This window comes from Rhea americana, unplaced genomic scaffold, assembly GCF_003343005.1.
Source record: "Rhea americana isolate MKP2758 unplaced genomic scaffold, rheAme1 scaffold_30, whole genome shotgun sequence".
NCBI classification, from domain to species: domain Eukaryota; kingdom Metazoa; phylum Chordata; class Aves; order Rheiformes; family Rheidae; genus Rhea; species Rhea americana.
The window spans coordinates 2,258,471-2,282,218 of record NW_028186424.1 but is presented as its reverse complement, the minus strand read 5'-3'; the positions used below and the strand labels follow the sequence as shown (position 1 = coordinate 2,282,218).

General features: G+C 40.0%; 1 protein-coding gene across 2 annotated transcripts in view; it reads left to right on the top strand.

Annotated features, from left to right (window-relative positions):
- PPP2R2C (protein phosphatase 2 regulatory subunit Bgamma) overlaps positions 1–23,748 on the top strand; it is a 138,137-nt gene that overhangs the window by 18,899 nt on the left and 95,490 nt on the right. The window contains exon 1 of one of the 2 annotated variants that reach the window (XM_085309592.1): positions 22,878–23,025. The exons of the other annotated variant lie outside the window; for it this stretch is intronic. Within the exon in view, the coding sequence (XP_085165718.1) occupies positions 22,977–23,025 (49 nt within the window). The 5' untranslated portion in view covers positions 22,878–22,976. Of the gene's footprint in view, positions 1–22,877; positions 23,026–23,748 lie in introns of those variants that run through there. 2 annotated transcript variants of the gene reach the window in all.

Here is a 23,748-nt window from a genome sequence, read left to right as displayed (position 1 = left end):
AGAAAGGGAAGGAGCTGTTTCTCTGTGACGGTAATCCCTTTGGTAATGGTGTCTGTATAGGGACTGTATAAGGAACAGGCTAACAAACTTACCACCCTGAAAGGAAGGAAGGAGAGAGACACTTACCTGATACTAGATCATGGCAAGTGTTTGTTCACTTAAATTAATTTAGGCTGTAAATCTACATCTGTAAAGTTAGGCTGAAGATCTGTATCTGCGTAAGCTGCTTCTCAGCGGCCACACTGCAGCTTGCTGCAGGTACAGGGTAACCGGCAGTCGCATCATCAGCTCCTGAAGCGCAGAATAAGCCGCTCGGGCAGGCAGGTGRAGCTCGACAAAAGCTGTGAAACCAACCCAGATATTTCGGTAGAAGATGGGAGCTCTTCACCGYGCCCCAAATGCGCTAGCTTGAATCAGGCGTTGTCAAATTCGTTTCTTTTTCCTTCGCTTGTGATGTGGGAGGTGCTGACTGGCAGCCCTGGAAATTAAGTGCTCTATTTCTCCACAGGGCAGGTATAGCGAGGGCGGCAGCAATGCAGGCTTCCCCACATTGTCCTGCCCACGCTCCTCAGCCCAGTTCTGAAGAGGTCGCGTCTGGAGGTGAGTGGGCGGAGGAGCCTCTGTCCGCGCAGTTACCGCTGCCCGGCTGCGGCTCTGGCGGGCTGCGCGGCCGGACGGGGACTGCCGCCGTGTCTTGAGTGAACCACCAGTCTGTAYGTGACGCGAAGCAGCGTGGGTTGGATTCGTTGAGGTTGCGTTACTCTGCTTGACCACTGTCACTTTTTGGTATTTCTTTGTGCTTGGATGGCACCTCTGTATTTTGCCCCACTTTTTTCTTTTGCACTGTTTGGTTTTCAGAGACTTTGTCAATGCTTTATGTACACGTCTCCAAAGTAGCATGCAAATAACTGAATGCAATCTTGTTGTAAATGTGGTGCAGAAAAGCAATTACTGATGGCAGCTGTGTTCACAGGAGGAGCCTTAGAGCACTAGACCAGAAGGCATGCTTTGAAACACACCAAAAATTGATAAGGAAGTGAATGTCGGTTTCCAATATCTAAATGGACTGCTAGGTTTCTGTTATAAAATCATATCTTAATGTTATGCGTCTTTCATAATTACTATGTAATTTAGATATTAATACCCATTAAGCTGGTAAACTAATGTTCTTTTTTAGATTACTGTACARTTAATACAATCTATCAAGTTAGACAGGCAGCATCCTATTCTGTATCAAAGTATTGGGTATGTATTATAGTTGCAGTAGATAATTGTTATCTAGAACAGAAGGTGTATTATAGACCATATCTCCATATGTACAAAGAAATAATACAAGACCGAGATGAGTTTTTAGAATAAAAATAACGAGTGCTCACATATTTGGCAACTGAATTTACATATACATTCTTGGATGTATTATCTAAGTATTGTATAGTTCAAACACAGTGAATATTATTCTTTTTTCAGCCAAACTTTACTCTCYTAAATATACAAATGCATTATAGAAAGTGGAAACAAAGGTTTAGCAAGACTTTAAGGCCATGGAGAGTTAATTTTGTAGCTTTAGAAGCTACATGAAGGATTTGCAACAACTTGATTATCATCTATAGTACATGWAAAAGGAAGTAGTTCTGTAAATCTGTTTAACTCTGTTTATGTGGCTGTTTGTAAACAATTATGATAACAAGAGGATGTAGTACAGTTCAGTGATTRTGTAAATTTAGCATTATTCCTGACTGTTTCCACAAGTGCTGAAATGAGAAGRGTTATTTTCCTAACAGGAATAGACTTTCTGAAGGGATTTCTTACCTTTTTTACTTATAAAAATATATAAAAATATATATTCATCCCATATATAGCTTAACAGTTTGTGACTTTTTTTGGGGGGGGGGGTCAGGGTTGTGTGAAATACAGAATTTGGCTCATAATTAAAACTGTCTATASAATCCTGTTGGGAAGTAAATTGGGACTGATCTATAAATTCAGTCTGAGTGAAGAAYAGCTTGAGGAACCTTGTCATGAAAATGCAGGGCATTAGATAGTATAATATTAGAGGTATTCATTAATAGATCACCTTATTTAATGTTTTTATGGTGCTAATAAATCATTGTGCYATTCATTTTCAGTTCTTGCAAATATCCTAGAGATTACTAACCTCTTACTGTAACTGAATAAGCCAGTTAAGTCCAGAGCTGGCCTCTGCTCAGCTCTGTGGCCCAAATCCAGAATCTAAACCTACCTTTAGGTAATGTAAACTTTTGAAGATAATTATTTTATTTTTCCCAATTAAATCCTCCTTATAATATACTTTTTTTCAAACTCAAATTCAAAAATTTASTAAAGGTATGGTCAGTACCAATACAATAGAGTGATAAAGGAGATTATTTTCTTCATTGTATTATTTTCATACTTCATCCCTCTTTCTATTTCTGAGTATGCTGTACTAGGATTCTAATTAATACAGAGCTTGTATTTTTCATCTATTTACCTTGAATAATGGTGATCTATCTAAAGGAGCATGCTTGTAAAACAGGGTATTAACCAAAGCATGAGAAGATAGGGCAGGATAATCCTCATAACCTTGATCCTGCAGTCCTAACTTGTATAAGTAATTCTGTTGATTCCACTGTGATTGGTCACATGAGCAAAGGCTGCAGTATTAGGCTCACAGTTATAAATTGCTGTCTTAAGAGCTTTAGTTTTATCAACCTTTCTTTGCTTCCAGTTATATCCTAGTGATTTTATAGCCTTGCTGGTTATGTCCAAGGGTTGGGAGCAAAGGAAAGTTAAACCAGTCTTTGGAGAGTGTGTATAAATGTCTGTYTTGAATTACAGTGAATTGATTTGAGGCTTTAGGTTCAATTCACAAACTCATTTTCTCACAGGCCACTGGACTGTAGCGCTTAAGGGACATACCTGGAATTTTTGGGTCTCATTTTAGATGGAGAGGTTGCAGGCAAGGAATATGCAGCTCTGAGTTCACTTTGGGTAATATGTGGACCATGCATGGCTACAGTTGGGAAACTCCCATACTAAAAATTTGTTTTGTTTTTTTTTTTTGTCTTTCTATCTGTCAAGGTAATACAGATCTTCCTTCCTCCTTCCCCCCCCTAAAAATTATACAGATGATCCAGAAGTGACTTTGCTTATTCCCAATCTGTTGCAGGTATCTTTTAAAAGGCATTTCCCTAACAGGTTAGAAGCTAGTTTGAAGTATTTCAGGAAGTGAGTGGTAGTGTGGAAAGAACTGTGTGAAGTGGACTGTTCAAAAGGAAGCATTTATTTGATGTACTTAAAAATGTTTCATGGGTCAGCACTGGACTTCTAAAGAATAAATGATTGAGAAGCAGCAGAAGGAAATCACATATAATCTAATCTTTATGTCACTACCTTCTATAAGGAAATGGAAGACTAAAGAACCAAAGCTATCGGAAGCAAAAACTATTTCAGAGATCAGGCTATGAAACTGATTTCAGTGATTTACTGTGTGATTATTGTAGGCTCCTAGAATGTTACCGTTTAATATTACTTGCGRTCATTGGAATAATTTTGTCACTATCTTTCCAGATTGCACAGAGGATTAAGTTTTGACTCCTCATCCATCTCTAGGTTGGCAATTAAGTCCAGTCAACTTCACTAGTGACTAGGATAATAGAATCATAGACTCACAGAATCAGTAAGCTTGGAAGGGACCTCTGGAGSTCCAACCTCSCTGCTCAGCAGGGTCACCTAGAGCATGGTAGACAGGGTTGCGTCCAGGYRGGCCTTGAAGATCTCCAGAGAAGGAGACTCCACCACCTCTCTGGGCAACCTGCTCCAGTGCTCCGTCACTCTCCCAGAGAAGGAGTTTCCCCTCACGTTCAGGCAGAACTTCCTGTGCTTCAATTTCTGCCCGTTGCCTCTTGTCTTGTCACATGGAACAACTGAAAAGAGTTTGTCCCCGTCCCCCTGACACCCTCCCTTCAGGTACTTGTACACATTGATCAGATCCCCCCTCAGGCTTCTCTTCCCCAGGCTGAAGAGGCCCAGCTCTCGCAGCCGTTCCTCACAGGGCAGATGCTCCAGCCCTCTGATCATCCTTGTAGCCCTACACTGGACTCTCTCCAGTAGCTCCATGTCTCTCTTGTACTGGGGAGCCCAGAACTGGACACAGGACTCGAGATGAGGCCTCCCCAGGGCTGAGTAGAGGGGCAGGATCACCTCCCTTGACCTGCTGGCAACACTCTGCCCAATGCACCCCAGGAGACCATTGGCCTTCTTGGCCACAAGGGCACATTGCTGGCTCATGGTCAACCTGTCATCCACYAGCACTGCCAGGTCCTTCTTGGCAGAGCTGCACTCCAGAAGGTCAGCCCCCAGCTTGTACTGGTGTGTGGGGTTATTCCTCCTTAGGTGCAGGWCCCTGCACTTGCCCTTGTTGAACCTCAGGAGGTTCCTCTCTGCCCAACTCTCCAGCCTGTCCAGGTCTCTCTGAATGGCAGTACGGCCCTCGGGTGTGTCAGCCAGTCCTCCCATCTTGGTAGCATCAGCAGACTTGCTGAGGAGGCACTCTGTCCCCTCATCCAGGTCACTGATGAAGAAGTTGAACAGGATGGGACCCAGGACTGAGCCCTGGGGGACGCCACTAGCCACAGGCCTCCAACTAGACTCCACGCCACTGATGACGACCCTCTGAGCTCTGCCTTTCAGCCAGTTCTCAGTCCATCTCACTGTCCACTTGTCTACCCCACACTTCCAGAGCTTCTCTAGGAGGCTGTTATGGGAGAGARTGTCAAAAGCCTTGCTGAAGTCAGGGTACACAACGTCCACTGCTCTCCCCTCGTCTACGCAGCCAGTCATTCCATCATACAAGGCTATCAGGTTGTTCAAGCAGGATTTCCCCTTGGTGAATCCATGCTGGCTACTCCTGATCACTTTCTTTTCCTCYGTACGTCTGGAKAKGACATCCAGAATGAGCTGTTCTGTCACCTTTTCAGGGATGGAGGTGAGGCTGACTGGCCTGTAGTTGCCTGGGTCCTCCTTCTTGCCCTTCTTGAAGACTGGAGTGACATTGGCTTTCTTCCATTCCTCAGGCACCTCTCCAGATCTCCAGGACCTTTCAAAGATGATGGAGAGTGGCTTGGGAACAACATCTGCCAGCTCCCTCAGTACCTGTGGGTGCATCCCRTCTTGGCCCATGGATTTGCGGGTGTCTCGCCTGCCCAGAAGGTCTCTAATCCTTTCCTCCTCAACCAAAGGAAAGTCTTCCCTTCTCCAGACTTTCTCCCTCACGTCCAGGCTGCAGGATTCCTGGGGGCTGCCCTTAGCAGTGAAGACTGAAGCAAAGGCRGCATTCAGTAATTCTGCYTTCTCTGTATCCCTTGTCACCAKGSCCCCTGCCCCATTCAGTAGTGGGCCCACATTTTCCCTAGTCCTCCTCTTGCTGCTGATGTATYTGAARAAGCCCYTCCTSTTGTCCTTGACATCCCTTGCCAGACTCAATTCCAGCTGGGCCTTAGCCTTCCTCGCAGCRTCKCTRCATACTCTGACTGCATTCCTRTAATTCTCCCAAGCAGCCTGWCCCCTCTKCCACATTCTGTGTACTTTCTTCTTCTGTCTGAATTTGGCCAAGAGCTCCTTGCTCACCCATGCAGGTCTCCTGCCCCTTTTGCTGCACTTCTTMCTCATAGGGATGCACCGCTCTTGAGCTTGGAGGAAGTGATGTTTGAATACTAGCCAGCTCTCACAGACCCCCTTCCTTCTAGGGCCTTAACCCATGAGACTCCRCTAATTAAGTCTCTGAAGAGGCCAAAGTCCGCTGTCCTGAAGTCCAGGGTTGCAGTCCTGCTTGTTGTCTCAGTTCTTTCCTGCAGGATCCTGAACTCCACCATCTCRTGGTCACTGCAGCCAAGGCTGCCCCGAACCTTCACATCTCTAACCAGTMCCTCTCTGTTGGTAAGGACAAGGTCCAGCAGGACACCCTTCCTCATAGGCTCCTCCACCATTTGTGACAAGAAGTTATCATCAGYGCACTGCAGGAGCCTCCTGGATTGCTTGTGCCTWGCTGTGTTGTCCCTCCAGCAGATGTCAGGGTGGTTGAAGTCCCCCATGAGAACCAGGGCCTGTGATCGTGAGGCTACCTCCAGCTGTCTACAGAAGGCCTCATCAACTTTCTCTTCCAGGTCAGGTGGCCTGTAGTAGACACCYACAAGTGTAGACTTTCATTTACCTGGTCAAATACTTTAAAGTCTTCCAGGGAGACAGGTAAATTAGGAARTGCATTCTCTTTTGAAATGCTTAAGGCTGTGCCTCAGAAAAAAAATAAAGGACAGATGCATTTTAGTAGGCACTTTAGTAAAAGATAAATGGATTGTTTTAAATTCATTTGTAATAATCATAAAAAATACAATGATTAACTTCCAAAGAAGTTGATCTGAACTTCCAGGAAGAAAAGAGAGTGACCAAATTTGAGATGATAGYTGGTATTATAGAGCAAAGATGGCTCTGATTTACAGTCTGCTGTAACGTACTCTGCCAGATCCTGTCTGTGGGCATTTGTGTGTGGTGCTGAATGACATAGTGACATTTATATTGCTCAGTGGTTTGCCAAAAAATTGATTTCACTTGTTTTTCAAATCAAGTAGCAGAGAATGTTAGAGTGTATTCTGGCCTTCTCTTCCCAATCCTGGTTAGAAATTGCCAGAAGGAGGGCCTAGTCCTCTCTTGGATAGGAGCAGTACAGATGATTCTGAGAGAAAACAGTGATTCTGGATAAAACAGTCGGTTTTCTTTGAAAACTTTAAGTCGTTTTTATTACGACTGTCTAGAGCAGCCTTGTACATGAGGAGTGAAGGAGGTTGGGGTCTAGCTCAGTAAGGAGGACAGGCAGTAGCACTGTGTGTACGGGACCAAGCTATTTTGTCGGAGTGGCAGAGCAAGGGCTGCCCCGTTAGCTGGTGGGGGAGCCTGGTGGGGCAGTAAGCTCCTGCCTCCGAAACTACAAGAAAACATTTGAAAGATTTCATGCAAAGGTGGTTTTGCTGCTCAGTTGCAGTCCCCGCTGCCTGACTTGCGAGGACTGTGGTGGGAAGAATTTGAAGGTCCATTTGGAAGAAGTTTCTTCAAGATTGCCTCCTGCCAGAGTCGTGCCCAGTGAGGCTGRGAGGTCGGAAGGACTTTGAAGGCCCCTCAGGGCGGCTGCTGCTAGATTTTTGCCAATGTGTTTTTTTTCCTGAGATGGCCTCGCAGCCAAACGTGTGTAGAAGAAAAGTGATGATGTGGCCTGTGCACTTTGCCTCTGAGTTATATACAGCTGACAGTGTAGCAGCTGTGTCGAGAGCACTGTGAACTGGGTAACGATACACCTGCATGGCTTAGTAAGTGATTTGTTATTTGGAATAATCTCATTTACTGTGAGTGGTGAAAGTGAGTTTTTTCTTATACCTCGTAGAGGAATCTGACACGAGTTCAAAGCAGACCTCTTACTGGCTTTGACTGAACGCTTTTGAGGATCACAAGGTAAAAGAAGCTGGGTCATAAATTGAGTTGTGCCTTGCCTTGCAAGTAATAACATTTTTCAAACCACAGTGCTGCTGGTTGCACTCTGATGTAGATCATTATTTTCTRGTATTTCCCTCACAATGGTATTTTTCTTCCTTGGTATTTATATTGTTCTGYTTGTTCTAAGCGTTAGCTTGGTTATACAGAGTCTATGTTTAATCTCTGCTGATAGATGAGGCTGTTCCAAATGATCCTCAGTCGCTGACCTTTTTCACAAGAATATAAGACAAATTAATAAAATGTTATTATTTTAACGTTAGGTACAGAAGAAGTGTTCTCTGTTTATAGATCAGTTTTGTGCTGTCAATGAACCGAATTTTATTCRGCTTAGTTTTGAAGAGATCTGCAAGAAACCCAGATGACTGCTATTCCAGGCAGCATGGAAATAGGAGCAAAGGACTGATTAGCATCAGCAAAATCCAATCCACTGAAGAAAAAACCTCTACCATACTGAAAAGTTTTATAAACACTGCCAGCCAGTAGATATCCTTCTCATATGACTGGAGTACCACAGTTTAGATTAGAATTTGTGTTAGTGCAGAATAAGAGGTATCCAAATCTATTCAAAGCATGCAGTTAYGCTGTACTTCATCTGGACAGTAAAGTATGTCTTACTCTTTTTTTCCATGAGTCAAGTAAACCTAAAATCTAAACAGAACATTCAGTGATAGAGGAAAAAAAAATCACTTAGCATAGCTGTGCTATGAAGTCAAACATTTCACTAAAGGCAGTATTGGTRATTTCAGCTAAGTGAAGTTTTCCATGGGACCAGATTGTATGTAATCCAAATGCTGGATGCCATGTAAAAACGCATGAAATAGGGAAGAAAGATGCGACTTTACCAGTGAAATACTAAGAGTTTACTCAGTTAGAAACAAGTTACTCCTCGGCCAGTCGCGTGTGGTCAGGAGAGCCCAGCAGTGCCAGGAGCGTGCCCAGCCGTGCTTTCAGTAGCAGCAGCACAGGAAGAAGGAAAAACCCTACCAGTCTTTCTGAAAGCCCAGCGTATGCACAGCTCTGGCGGTGCGCACTGCGTCTGCTCTGCCCCAGAAAAGGACAGCTGCTGCCCTTCTGTGCAAGCTGATACCTTTAATGCTTTAAGTTTAAGTTTACAGAGGAAACAAAATGATTATAAACARTGCCAGCCAGTAAATATCCTGGGGTGGGAATGGATGCATATGTCAGAGGACAGGTTAAGCCAGAGAAGCTCTAACTGTGCGGTGATTTATTTTTTGTTTGTTTGTTTTTTCTTCCCTCAAATTAGAATAGGTGTTGCATTTAATTTTACATTTCTCTTTTCTCTTTGATCTGTCTTTTTCAAATCTGATTGAAGGAAACAGCATTTTCCAGGGCTCTGCCATGCATCTCCAGATTTGAGTGCTTTAGGATTATTGTGAGGTTTCCATGGTAATTTATTTATTTTTTTTTTAAAAATATGAGCCTAGCATGCATGCATCTGTTGTGTATATTTGACACTTTTATTTCTATAATCTGTTCCTAGACATATCCTTTCAGTGTAGCTAACCTGCTGTGCTTGGTAACATTGACCATCCTTCTGTCACAGTAACCATAATATTCTGAAWACAAAAGATAAATTCATTTATCTGTTCAGTTTTCCTCCTATTCCTCTATTTATGGCCACTCTGTTCCTCTCGTGAAATACCCCCACATAGAGGTACTCCACCGCAGGTGAAGTTGACACTGTAAATTCTTAAATCTCGATTGTGGCAGCTTCTAGTATTTGAATATTTTTAGGACTGGGAAGGACTTAGCAGTACTTGAGTGTACACACGAATRAATTTTTTCCCACTGTTCGTGCTGGCAGATGGTCCTTTAGGGACTTTTGCCAGCAAGTGCAAGTCAGAATAGCCTCTAGGTGTGATTGGACTGGTAAAGATGTTGGGCAGCCTTTCCTCTCTGCTGGGCTTGGGAGAGCTTGGCCTTTAGTGAACCCGGTCTATCATTTTYAAAGTTACTTATTTTGTATTTTTTCTCAGTAGTCCCTGTAGCTGTAAAGGAGAGTGTTTAGCTCTCCATGAGAGTTGTCAAATGTAAYAAAATATGAAAGGAAATGATTGTTACAAAATAAATGCCTGGAAGAGTGAGCTTCCAGTCTTAAAACTTCTCTGAAACCACAAGGGTGCCTTTCCGAACTTAGACTTTAACATAAAAATTCTACTCAGAGCAAATATTCCTTCTGAAACATAAACTTATTTAAAAGACTTGGCTTGGTGGAATGATGTACGCAAAACCTGAAAGTGCTGCCCTGTAGCGGTACTCTGTGCAGTATTAGTTCTGTACACAAGTCAAATTTAATGAACAATATTTTTAAAATAATTAATATTTTTTGTGTAAAGTACTGGAATTCCTTTTTATTGGTGAAACTTGCTTTTTTTAATGTCAGATTGTGTTTGAATTGGCTTTTCTCATTCTCTTTCTTTTAGTTTGTTCCAAATCCTTCACTGAATGCTTACCTCTGTCTGACCTCTAATAATGTGAATTAAAAAAAAATGCAGAACTCCAGATGGTTTACTTCATATAGCAGGGCACCTTTATTTGAAAGGGATTTAAGTATGAAAGCAGCCATGTAAGTTAGAAATCCAGCAAACAAAATAATCGGTCTTAATCAGCAGTCTTTAAGGATTATACATGCAGTTTCAGACATTAAAGACCTTTAAAGAGTCCCCAAATTTCTCATAGCTTTCAGAGAGCAAGCCTGAGGCTAATTAAAACAACTTAGACGCCTGTGTTACATTGGTATGTATCCCAAATTTTCTGATGTCTTTACTAGATACTGTGGTAGCATGCTACTTCGTTGTAGCTGTGCAGAACTGGGATTGGTGAGCTGGTCATCAGTGGGTCAATACAGAACATAGTGGAGGTTGTCCCTCAGGTGTCCTACATGGACCAAAACAGGTGTCTTTTAGTAATCTTTGGTAGCTGATGGGAGGCTTCCAAACTGCTTTATCTGCCTTCTTGGACTTCCTATGTGCATCACCAGCCTTGGAAAAGATGCTTGATAGCTRGAGAATCTTTGAGAAAAATGCTCGTGAAAATACTAATCCTACTTMCATTTTATGCAGTTTTGTTAATAACTGCAGGGAATCAGAATTTGTGAGAGGTAAAAAAGTTTTCTTTTAGAGATAGATGTACTAAGAAGTTATCAGCTGTAATGATACAAGAGGAAAAAACCTGGCTTCAGGAATAAAATTCCCAATGACTTTGATAATGCAGAGATTTAACCAAATGTGTTTTCTGACTCTCTGCCATTAATCACGGTCAGATGCATATCTTTCTTGTTATTTATCCCGCAGTAGCACTAAGAGTCGCCAGGCACAGCTGGTTCTGTAAACACACGAGGAGGAGGTGGTTTCTGCCTGAAGGAATGTTTGTCTTAAGTAGGAGACAAGAGACAATGCGTGGATATATTAAAGCAGGGGGAACAGGAGGTCACGGGGCCTGTGCTGGTCAGCGCAGGAAGCAGCTGTAATACGAACCTAGCTGCCAAGGATCCTTATTTGATGATAATCCATTTGTTGTAGTGCCCTGAGGAATAGAGCCTGTCTTAGCAAATCTCGGAGTTGAAGTTAGATCAAACAGATCATGTAGTTTATGAGAACATTCTTCATGTTGCAAATACTGTCACGCTGTCCTTCATCACTGTTTTCTGGCTAATGCTGGTGACTTAGATCAGTCTTAACACTAGAATGGACTGAGCAACTGTACTGTATATGCACAGTTGTATGATGACAGCCCCCTGGAGACCCTGGGGCTCCAACGATGACCCCAGTAACTTGAGATAAGGTAGAGAACTTTGTCGGTTACCAGGGAACTAAGAAAAATGTTTCTTTCTTCTCCTAATCTCTGGGATGCTATTTCTCCCTCTGCCCATGCAGCATATGTAGAACCACATTTGAAGGTTCCCCAACAATCTGATGCATAAATATGCAGAAAGAGGAAATACGTGACAGTCATTTTGTTAGGAAAAGCTTAGAGGAGTTCAGATGGATGAAAGAGTCCCAAGCAATTTAATCTTGTAAGCAGATTACTCATGAAATTCTTTTGCATTTATTTCATCTATAAAAGACGTGTACTGTAAAAATTTTCTTAACTATGTTGTGTAGTTTGGATGCGGTGCAGTAAGTCTGTAAACCAGGTTAYGTGCACCAGACGTGCCTCAGTAAGTGTTCTCTCTCTCTGTAAAAACCCCTTAGGTTAGGCAAAGAACTAGTAGTGCAGGGGTCAGGAGAGAACAAAGTGCTTTCTGAAGTGCCTTGCMCTGAGGATATTAAGATACTGGCTTGGCCACTGCCAGACCCCAAGCAGATTCTCTCTCTGTCTCACTTGCTCTGTCTTGTGGGATCTTATGCCATAATTGATTCATAAGTTAYCTTCAGAAACTTTTAAGACTCACAATTATTCCAAGCTAAACAGGATTTGAATTGTGTTTGGTTTGTCTCGGCAATAGATTTCAAATATTAAACAACAAACACCATATGAGAAAGGCAAGAATATTCACTCTTCCTGTAGTTTTGTCCAAATTAATTTTTTTAACTCCATGTTTTTCTAAATAGTTTTATATCTTGCTTATTGGGGAAATGTTATGATATAGGTAATGTATGAGTATTGCTATGAAATTCAATATGATGATATTGGGAATGTGATTTGCTCTAGTTTAGTTTTAATTCATTTTTCACCTATTATGAAATGTAAAAATAAAACCAGAGCATTGCAAGTAGGGCCATAAATCAGTATGTGTCCTGAACTGCAGAGCAAGTCATTTTTATGAGGGTAAGCCCCTGTATTTATAATAAATCAAATTCTTTATCTTTTGAGCTTCCTGATTAAAGTAATTAGTCATTTATGCTGATACAAAGCTATCAGTGAATACATTACTTTGTTTCACAAATATTGAATCTTAAATTGTTTTGTAAGGGTCATTGGTTATAATCGGCTGCACATTGTAATGTAAATTTGTTGTGTGTGTGTGTTTTGTTGGGGGATGTGCGATTTCCTCTAACTTAGATCAAGACACAAAGCAATTCTCATTCTGAAATTAGAACAAACARCCTTTAAAGTCAGCTTTGTATCACTATCTAAGAGGTTTTCTAGAGCCTGAAAAAAAAATTAAGACTGTGACATGAAAACTAATTTTAAAAGTCAGATATGACATAACAGATGGCCATAGGTAGGGAGTCTGTATTAACTGATGCTTGGTACTTTGGAGTGTGCTTCAAAGTTTGWGAGTGCTGTTCAAGGCTTTCCAAATGACTGCCTCTCAGTCAGGCTTGCTGTGCTCCTTTCCCCACCTCTGAAATTGCACTGCTAATACCTACCCATTTCCAAGAACCGCTGTGAAGAGCAGTTAATGCCGTTTGCAGAATCTTTGGGAACTGGAGTAACACATGCTTTGTAACTATAAAATACTATTTTTGCCTGAGTGAGTTAAATTAGGAGTCTGAGTTCTTTTCTCCAYGAGGGCATAAATGAAGGTTATCACCATGTTACAATTCCTGCTCTTTGCCTGTAGAAAAGCACATATGAAGTCTGACTGCCCCCTGCTCTGCTTTAGCTTTGGTAGGATTAGAGCATTTTGGGGTAGGCTCAAGCRCTGCTTATTGTTTATTGTGAAAATATTCTGTGTGTTCAGATTTTAATTAATAGTTTCTCCTCTATTTCCAGACATCAGTTCTAAACAATARATACTTCATGTCATTCCCGCAGAAGTTCCCCTTAACTGAGATAAATCCATGTGTTGGAACAAAAGGTTGTGCTTCCTTAGAGAATAGTCCAGAAGTCTTCTGGGTTGTTTTTCTGAAATTACTTGGATAAGCCTGTGATAATAGAGTAGACCTAAGTAGGATAAGCCAAGTAATTTCATTTCAGCTTAGCTTTTCCTTTGATGACATTTGTGGTTCCACCAGTACTGCTGTCCCAGACTAGGAGCTTCCAAGATATCTTATGCTTGTGAGATTTTCCAACACTGTTTGCAGCAACATGGAAGAAAAAAGTTGAATTAGATGCTACCCCTGCTTAAACTGACAGAGTTAAGCGTGCTAATTTCTGTAGCACATTGGTTGCTCGGTATTGTTCCCCATGGACTAGGGGTGGTTGGACTTCAAGTATCAGTGAGCCAAAGGGAAAACCTCTGTTAGTGGTCAGAAAGCATAAAGCTGGCACTAACCCTGCCTTTGGTTCARTGCTAGAACTTTTCAACAGAAGTCATCACTGGTGCAGTTAAATACTTTCTACAAACTTGTCACAGCAATTTCAGTATCTGTAGCACCATCATTTGGACACTCTGCCATTTCTCAAATCAGTGTGGGCCTACTGCCCAGAGTCCTGAACTCAGGAGAAGACGTGGTGTCCGTGTCTACCCCTGAGGCTGGCCTTCTGGGTGACACTTGGAGAGTCACTTTACATCCTTTATTTGCTCCATTTTCCCTTTCTCTTAAAATGAGTATTGCAAAAAGTGTTGAGCTCTGTTGAAATAAAATGGTGTATATAATATATATACAGATATTATTCTCCCTTGTCAAGGTGAAAAATTTTGGAAGGGTAGAGTTTTGGCTTTTTTTTATTATTGTTTCTACAATTTTTGATTTGTGAAGAGGTCATTGGTGGGAAATAATTTTTATACAGGCTTTTAAAAAGAGGATTATTTTACTGGTTCTCCTGAAGACATCCCCCAGGAATGTCCTTGATTAGCAGTTTCACACAGTACTGGCAGAGATGCCTTCATAACGGCTAGTATAACTTTGTCATCATAACTAATTAATCTTCCTTTGCTGAATGAGATGACAGTTCTGGTTCTCTTGATATTAATAGCATAACGTTTACTGATTAAGAGCTGATCGTGACGTGTTGCACAATCTTGTGAAAACATGACATTAGAAAGGACTTAATCCTCTATTTTTAATATGACCAAAACTTCAATTATATTTAAAGAAAGCATTTTTTTTTCTCATTTGGTGTCTTTGTAAAAATCCAAATCAAGGGTAATTATGAATCTTCAGATTCTTTCATTTCATATTAGATTACATCCTTTGACTTAAGGTTAAAATAAGAGAAACCTTCCCCTGAGTATTTAGGTCACCTGCTGTGCAAACTAATAACGCTGTGCTAATCTAAAAAGGASCGTACAGTCACATTTGAATTCCAGAGTAACAGGAAGGAGACAATTAAGAGAGGGAAATCGGCTGAACTAGTGCTGTTTTGTACTACTTAATTTTTTTAGTAATTGCCTGAATAAAATGTATAGTCAATCAAATACATTGTGAAAGGAAGGCGTATTTTAAAGATGTACAGGTTTGTGTCCAGAAACTGAGTGTTGTTCTGTGAAATATAATTGTAAAATAGTGCATTAATAAATCAACATTACTATAGATGCTTTAAATTTATTTCAGTAATGCTAATGGAGAAATAAGTAGTATTATGGAAAGCGAGAATTTGAGAGCTTCAGCATGGACAGAAAAGAGAAGGGTAGTTGTGACTAAGAGTAAGTTAGTATGTGAACTCTGGAATTTTTTTCTTTTATTACTGATGAAGAACTGAGCAATTTCACAACGAAACGTAAATGTGCATTAGAGAAAGACTTTGTATATGCTGGGATGAAGCAAATAGATTTTTTTTTCCAGAGATTCTGTATTTCTAAGCGTTATTTGTACTAAAATACCAGGCAGCTACAAGAAGTTCTCTCAAAAGATGAAACATTGTCTTTTGGAAAGAAAATACTCACGACTGTTCACTACCTGGGTATTAATGCAGCCAATTACTGTGTCCTGCCTTTCAAACCTTATTATGTTAGAGCAAGAAAAGACCCAATATTGTATTTTATATGACCTTTCTAATGCTATATATACACATGTAGATCTGTGTTATTTGTCTCTTTGATTCACCAAATGTTTCTTATTTGTGGCTYAAGGCATTTATTTATTGCAAGGCTTCAAGCTGTGGTAAGCAAGGTCATAGATTAAGAATTGATTTCCACAGTTGCTCTAGCATACAAACTGAATTTCTCTTGATTGGTTATAAAATCTACAGCTGGCCTTAAATTCAGCTTTTCAACATTGTTTTGATCATTAATGTTAAAGCAAATGAGAAAATATTCTAAGTGTGTATTGTATGCTTAGTTTAGGCCTTCAGCTAAAATCTGAGGAAGGCAAATTGTTTTTACGCTGCAAGCTTCGAAGTGTAACCATGCTATTACTGATCTGAAGCTTTTTTATTTTACTTGGAGGGATTGTTATTTCTGTATGTCGCTCTTACTTTGTTGCCAGATTGTCTTTACCGTTTTTGGCAAATCATGTTTTGATCAGTATGTTGATGAATTCCRTATTTTTGCTATACTGGAATATACTAGAATGCTATATTGCCTCGAATCATAGCTAATTACAGTAAGAATGMGGATTTCAAAATGGAATATCATTTCTGTCTTTTAGAAATTTAGTCTGGCAAGAAATACAGAAGTCTAAGCTAAAAGAAAAGGCTAGCTAAAGCTATTTTACTATCTTTCTCACTAATGTGAAAAACAGGATATTGTTAAGCCTAACGAATATTTAGACTGTAAAYTGAAAAGTTAATAAGATCAAGGAGGTGAAATTTTTTTGAGGTTTTCTTTTATTATTTTTAAGGGGTTCAGTGTGTGCATCAAAGCCATTTGTGTAGTGGTCAAAGATGTGTAACTCCTCCTTCCATGAATCTTCAACGAAACAYGCAGGTCCCCAGTACCTATGTAACACTTTATAAGTTGGCTTCTCAGACACATCTTTAAATAAAATATTTCTCACGTAATCCCCTTTTTTCAATTAGGATGCCTAGAGCAGAGATCTTTATATGTAGTGCAAGTTTGGGGCTCATAATCAACATCATCAGGTGGCTTTAAAGTATTAACTTGGCCTCTGCTATTCCTGTAAGTGTCAGAGTTGCTGTTTCTGCCACAARCAGATAAAGCAAACCGCAAAATCATTTTATTTTTCTAAGGTAATGGGAGTGTTGTGCTTGCTTGACTGGAATCCTTGGCTTGCACTACATGGTTCACGTTGTACTTTATGTAATACTGTGTTGCAGAGAGGCAGATTGAACAAATGGCAGTGCACATGATCACTGAAAATAGACTTTGAGATGGCATCTCTAAAATCAGTTAATTCTGAGGATTTTCTCTGTTCTCTGCTCCTGTTGGTATTGTGCAGACTTCAGGAACTGATAGTCTGGAGTCTTTGTGTATCTTATTGAAAATGCCTGTTCTCAGTTTTGTCTTAAAYCATTTTAAAAACAGCACATTTCCCAGTTACTCCAGGAGGAAGAAAATACATGTCAAATGTTTTATGATACTCTGTAACATGAGAATGAGACTGAACTGAAAACAGTGAGAAACTGTAGAGACTGTTGCATGAAATAACTTTCCTCATAGTGGCCAGAATATATATTTAAAGAAAAACATCTAGTAAGTAAAGTGCTATGTTTGATGAGAGTAGTAGAACAGTTTGGCAGATTTGCAGTTCTTTGAAAATCTTAACATTTTTAACAACAAAATATGCAGAAATATACTGGAAAGTACTTTAAAGTTCACTATTTCTTCCAATTTAGATAGATATTCTGGAAAAATGAAATTGTGGAGTTCATCTGTTCCGCTCCCTGAGCTGTATCTTGCAGTATCAGAATACATGGCTCTCATTTCATGGGTATTCCCAGAAAGCCACTTGGTTAGCACTTGATCTTATTTTGCAAAAATCTTCAGTTTGCAAAAGCTTTGAGGCAAAGATGGACCTTATTTGGGAATATTGTAAACTGAGCAGTTTGACAGTGTTTAAAAATGCCTGCATCCAGAAAGAASTTTGGCTTGATTGAGATTTCCATGTGAAGAGATCTTCAAAAATGCAACTCTGTGGTGAAACGAGGAATAATGACACAGTCTCACTGAAAGCCTTGTTAGGAGAGAATTATGATTATCAAGTTTCATGGTCAGGTGGGCTTCTTGTTACAGTATTACTCTAGGACTAACTAAAACATGTTAGGACAAATTGTCTGACTGTGTATATGATTTCCAGACATTTTCCAAAGTGTAGATTTCTTTCTTGAAAAGCACTTAAATATATATGAAGAATCTTGGGCTTATTCATTTCCTTTTAATAAATGTCTAGTTGAGCAGGAGTCCTTGTCTGTGGGTGACTACCTGCTGAGGCACACAAGATGTCTTTCCTAATTTGTTGTAAATCTACTTGATGGTAAACCTAGAGGACTGGATCCAGCACTAGCCTCCTGTGGATTGATGCAAGAGTAGTACAGATTATCTCAGATTATTCTGTTTCCTCTCTTTTTTTTTCGTTTTCCCCCTTCCCTTCAAGACAGAGCAAGTAGATGGAAGAACCTACGAATCAGTTTTATTCTGGTCCTGTGACGAGGTCGGTATAAGAACATAATAGTGCTAAAATTCTGATATTCTGTTACTACTTTTGAATTCTCCTTGACATGAATTGTCTTCCTCAAAACTGCAAGGTCACCTGCAAAGTCCTCAGTCACCTACAGGTGACTTCTTCCCCTTCTTATGTCCAGTATGTTCCTCATAGGCAACCATTCTCCAATGGTAGCTAATGCAAAATATTGAAAAATGTTATTTCTAACACACAGAACACAAAGGGCTGGTGACCAGGGAGAGAGAAGCAGTCTCACTGTTTGTGCTCTGTGCAAGATGGTCCAAAGAGAGAAGACATGAGGGGATGAGGGAAGGTGAATGCTTTCATATGTAGACCACCTAAAAAGACCCTCTGGGATTTATCATGAGCAGTTAGGGAAGTCTAGGGAAGTTCTGTCTATCTTCAACATGGAAGTTTGGGTGTGGGTAGGAATCTGTTGTGAACAATGTTTGTATTTGAAAAAGTATGCCCCACAATATTTGTTTGTGGACTGCTGCAGTCGTCGTTTAAGCAGATGAGTGTGCTACTGTGCTCACTGTAGCCTTTCTTTGGTATTCTGTCTGTGACATGTTTGTTATCTGAGCGCGTGATGCAAAATCTACTAAGCTCCATGAGGATATTTCTGACTTCAGGTGGAGAGTTAAACATTTAAAGTTCTCTGGAGATTTCAAGTGTATGAATGTAAATATTCATATCATTTCCTATCATACTTGACTTTTGTGACACAATTTGTGTTTTTTCAGATGTTATCGAAGTATACTTGTTCTACCCAAGTTGTTGTATTCTGGTCCTTTAGTGGGCGTTAATGTCTGAATTCCCCAAAATCCAGTATCTACAGCCAAAGGGCTGGTCAGATCATTTCAAAAAGATCAAGGGACCATAGTCATTTACATTTGATTAGGCTTTTCTCAGGCTTGGGTAGCTCAAAAAGAGCAGAGATCACCTGTCTATCTGTGACTGAAAATTCTTCCAGTTTATGGGATTTCAGAGTAAATAAACAGACAGTATGTGCAACTTCTGTGCATGTCGCTGTACGTTGCGCAGTATCAGGCACTGATACTGGGCTGGAGAACGGAACTAATGAACAAGAAATTTTCATCTGTGGCTCTCCTTATTGACCTACACATACCTTTGGGAACATAACTCCTTGGAACATCTTTAAAACAGCAGTAAGGCTTCTTTAATCTCTCTGAGCAAAAAATAAAAAATCATTCAAATAGTATCTGGTTATGCATTCTTGTCTTCATCCTCCCACTGCCCTCTGGCTTGCTCAGTCAAGGATGGTTCTGTGGACTACGCTTAGGCAGATGTTGTGAACATCTGGTCTTGCTTAGGCTGTTCCCTGAGCCTCCTCCAGCGTGTTATACCTGCAGCACCAGGAACAACTTCGCCTAAAACTGACAAAGACTTCAGATTACGAAATTTAAGCAGATGTATGTTTCTTTGTTTTCGTGATACCATCTTTGTTAGCACCAATGATGGTTTAGCCAAGATGGCTTTTCTTCTGGTGTGATGGTGGAGGTGTACCTGTTACATGATGTGAGCAAGAGGAAGGGTTGGGTGAGTAAGAGGTAAATGCTGTCAAAAAATGAAGCTACAAGACCAAAGGAGTAACCCACTGGAGCCGTAGGTTTTAAATTCTCTACAATTTCAAAAATACCAAACTCATCAGTGCATCCTATCTGTTTTGTAGCTGCTTCATTCATTACTCATTCTTCACTGGTGCTGTAGTGAAATTTTCCCTTTGTGATAAGGCTAACTTCTCATGTTTCAGGTTTTTCTCTCTCGAATTGAAGGGGTAAGCGAAAGGCCAACACAGCCAAGTGTGATGCAGTTCTGTACTAAGCATCCCACCTCTGTCTTTTCCCCTGCTGCTGTGATTACATTTGAGCAACTGTAGATTTCAATACCGCTGTATCATTCCGTTTTCAATTTTAATTAAAAAGTTCTCATAGCCAGGGAACAGAACAATAGGGTTTTTCGTGTTCTCTCCCTCCCCCCAGTATGGTTTAACTGTGAGTGAAATGCTATTAAAAGCAACAATTGTGCAGATGCCAAGTGGGAAGGGCACAGCAAGCATGAAATAAAGAAGGAGCAGTTACTTTGTTTCAGAAGGAATAAATGTAAAATAATAAATCATTTTAAAAAGATTTTTTTCTGTTTCTCTTTTTTTAGTCTCATTTTTTTCCCATTAAAAATGGTAGTTTTCTAACTAGATGAARAAGATTTAGATTACAGTTCATCTCATTAACCTTACACTGAAATGCTGGTGTTTCGTGATACTAGAATCTAATCAACCCTGTGCAGTGAATGTCTTAAAACTTACTACTCTCTACACTTACAGGGTTTTATAAGGCATTCAGATTTCATTTAGTCCATTATTATAATGCAAAGTGAGACACTGCATGGAATTTTCACAAGGACACACATTTTTGTATAAACATAGATAAGCACATTAAATTTCATAACCCCTGTGTCTAAGTAGGCATAAAGATAGGTATTTATGCTGCATGCAGGAAACACAGATACATAGGCATAAACCTGGATAAAAATATGGTGTTTAGTTTTTAGACACTGAACATCTTTGGTCGGCAGTAACTCTATATGCATTCTTTCTCTGTATCACTGTGTGGGAGGACTAATGCGTTCGTCATAAAACCCAGAACTGGCAATGAGAAGATCTGAACAGGAAAAGAAGACCTTTTCAAAATGCAACTTGCAAGAAAAGTTAATTCATTTGAAAGCCCTTCTCAAATTTACCTTCTCAAATTATGGTAATTTGCTCATCTGACCATTTGTCTTGTAAAAATAGTACTAAATCCTGTAATAGCCACAGAGATTTTTTCATCATGGGAATCCAATACTCATTGCTTGATGGCATTTACTTTTATAAACAAGAACTATAACAGTTAATGTTCTTGTGAATATCTTAGATCAGCATTTGAAACCTGCATATTTCAAGTGTGAGTATTCAGCCAGAGCTTGGTACTATAGCCACTGTGTTCCAGTTATTTATTTGGTAAGTATACTCCTATTTTGTAAAGTAAAATGTATGAATTTTTTTTTWAAAAAAAATTTTTTTGCAACGGATACTTCATCAGTAAGAATCAGCATTACATCAAGGATTACATCTCAGTCTTCAGTTTTTAGCAAATTTCAGTGGCATACCTTCTGAAAAACTTGGCTGTTGATTCAGAATAATGCTTTGAATCACTGAAACGAGTTTAAGCGAAGGGATCGGCAACGTAAGATGGCTACACTACCGTTTTCACTCCATGGAAAGTCTGCTCAGTGTTTTGCAGTGCCATGCATGCTCTGTTACATGGCATACACCTGCACTGGCTCAACCAGCGGAAAATGGACAAATACATGCAGATGCTGAGAGAGATGCTTGAAGAAGTTGAAGATATAGAGGTCATCTGGTGTGAAGCTTCTAGGTATGCCCTTCTTTTTATCAACAAAATGACATGATACTTGAACTATTGGTTTTCTGTTGCTAAATGTGTGAATAGATGCATTTTTAATATTTACTGCTTTTTCATTGATAGGAAATTGAAGAAGGGAGATGGAAAAAAAACAAAACATATAGGGCAGTTCATGATAATGCATATTTTTTCCCCTTTTCTGCATTCTCAGTAAATGCTGTGGCATGGGACAATTAAGCAAAAGAGAAAGCCACAGATTTGCATGTAAAAATTCCTTGGTATTTACTCATCTGAACATGGCAAGGAGACAACCAATACATTGCTCCATAACTAGCTCTAATTTATTCATGGTATCTGAACTATGTTTTGTAAATCACATCTCTCATGTATATCCTCATCATTCTCTCATCATGTTTTATGTTTTTGGCCTGTCCAACTTCATCTGTGGCAGAGATAGGCCTCTGTGCTCCTTGCAGATGGGTTTTGGTTTCTATTTTCCTTTGTTTTAAAACTAATCAGATTGCAAATCTTACATGTGGGGATGAGTGCTGGAGCTTGTTCTTACTTTGCTGTTTGGATCATGAGCATCTGATGTGCAACAGTTCTTTGCTTGCTTCAAAACTACTGTAGTAACTCCATGCTTTTCTGATTGCTTTTTGTCTCTTCCACCCAAAGGCACTGATGCGTGGGTGTTTCCTGACTCATTAGTACTTTTTAAAAATTCATTGAGAATTATTTTCTTTTATGCAAAAAGGAAAGGAGGTGGTAAAAAACCCCAGCTACACTGAGTAATACAAAGGCAAGTAGTTATTCAGACTCAATTTAAGGAAAAGAGATTTTGCTTCTTTATTGCCTTCCTCTTAAATACACTAAAGGGTTTGTTTGTTCTTTTCTCTGCACTCATCTTTACACTTTCCTTTACACCCATCTGTGGATCAAGTTAATTGCTAACCTGAGATGCTCCCTCTGTCTAACCTAAGAGTAGACTTAAGAAAGCCAACCCACAAAATCTCTATGCTTTCAGACTGTGTTGCTGTTTGCAACTTGAATGTAATTTTGGCTCAGAGCATCCACAGTGTGCCAAATGAAAGCTGATCCTGTGGATGGACAGTAAATTGCTCCATTTTGCCCACCCTGAGTCCTTTCAGGCCACATGAATAATCATAAGCATGGGTCTGTACTGAGGCTTTCTCCCTCAATAGAGTTCTGGAATTTGGGTTGATGCAACCTCCTTACGGGGGATCGAGGGTTTGTACTTTCAATGGTGGTTAAATCTACAAGTAGAAAGGAGCTCAGATATCCACTGGAAAAAAGGCTGTATAGATATAACCCAAGTGGTCGAAAATAAGAACATGAGATAGTAGGTGTGGAACTAATTCCACAGTCTTGAATGTCAGTCTTGAAAATCAAGGGCTTAAGGGAGAAAATGAAATGACTTCTACTTTGTTTAACGGAAGTAGATCAATGGCTTTATATTTATGTTTTTCTTTGAAAGATACCACTTGCTGGCTGCAGAGTGGGTGGATTCAGCTTCCTTCTGGAGCCTGAGCAAATCACTCGTGGGAGACCTTGCTTTCTGCTGGGTGCTGCAGACAACATGGAAGGGGAGAGCATCTATGAGGTTGATTCTGGAGATGGGCTTGGAGGTAAGGGTGTTTGTCACTTACTTACGTTTTCACCCCAGATGGCTGTTTGAAGGGAGCCCTTAGGACAATGGACTACAGAAGCCACAAAAAGCATATGTGAAAAAGATGTTTACAGTTCATTGATTGTATCATGTCACTATACAAGAAGTAAATAAAAGTGTTTTTGAAAATGATTGTCTCCTAGAGGAAGTGGCATGCCCAGACGGTGCAGGCAATAAATATTGTTACTTAGAGTTCGAGTTTTCCCGGAGATGATGCAAACCCTAAATACTTGCAAATAAAAGTAGAGGCGTGTAGCCTTTTTTCTCTTTATTCGTTTCTCTTCTTTTTCTGTCTCTCACCTGCTGAGTAACTCTGTTGCACATGCCATCTGTTTTGTTTTCTTTTTTTTTTAGTTGGAGTATAGAAAACTGCATGAAATGGCACTGACTTCTGTACTAGTGGCACGTGTATAGAGGGAGTTTTTTATTTGAACTAAAAAAAGAAAGTTCTTGCTCTGTTTCTCACTTAGCCACTGATACTATGAGTGTCCTTGGGCAAGTCAGCTAACTTCACCGCTGTGGTTTATCATCTTCATAATGGTCTTAAGAGCTTCTCAGAGAAGGTAATATTACATACTACTAGAGGGGATGCTGTTCTTTGTGTATAACACTGGGAGAGTTTGGCAGAGGTTTCACATAGAGGGCACAGCTTGTACTACTGTTGTTTTTTTTCTCTCTTTTT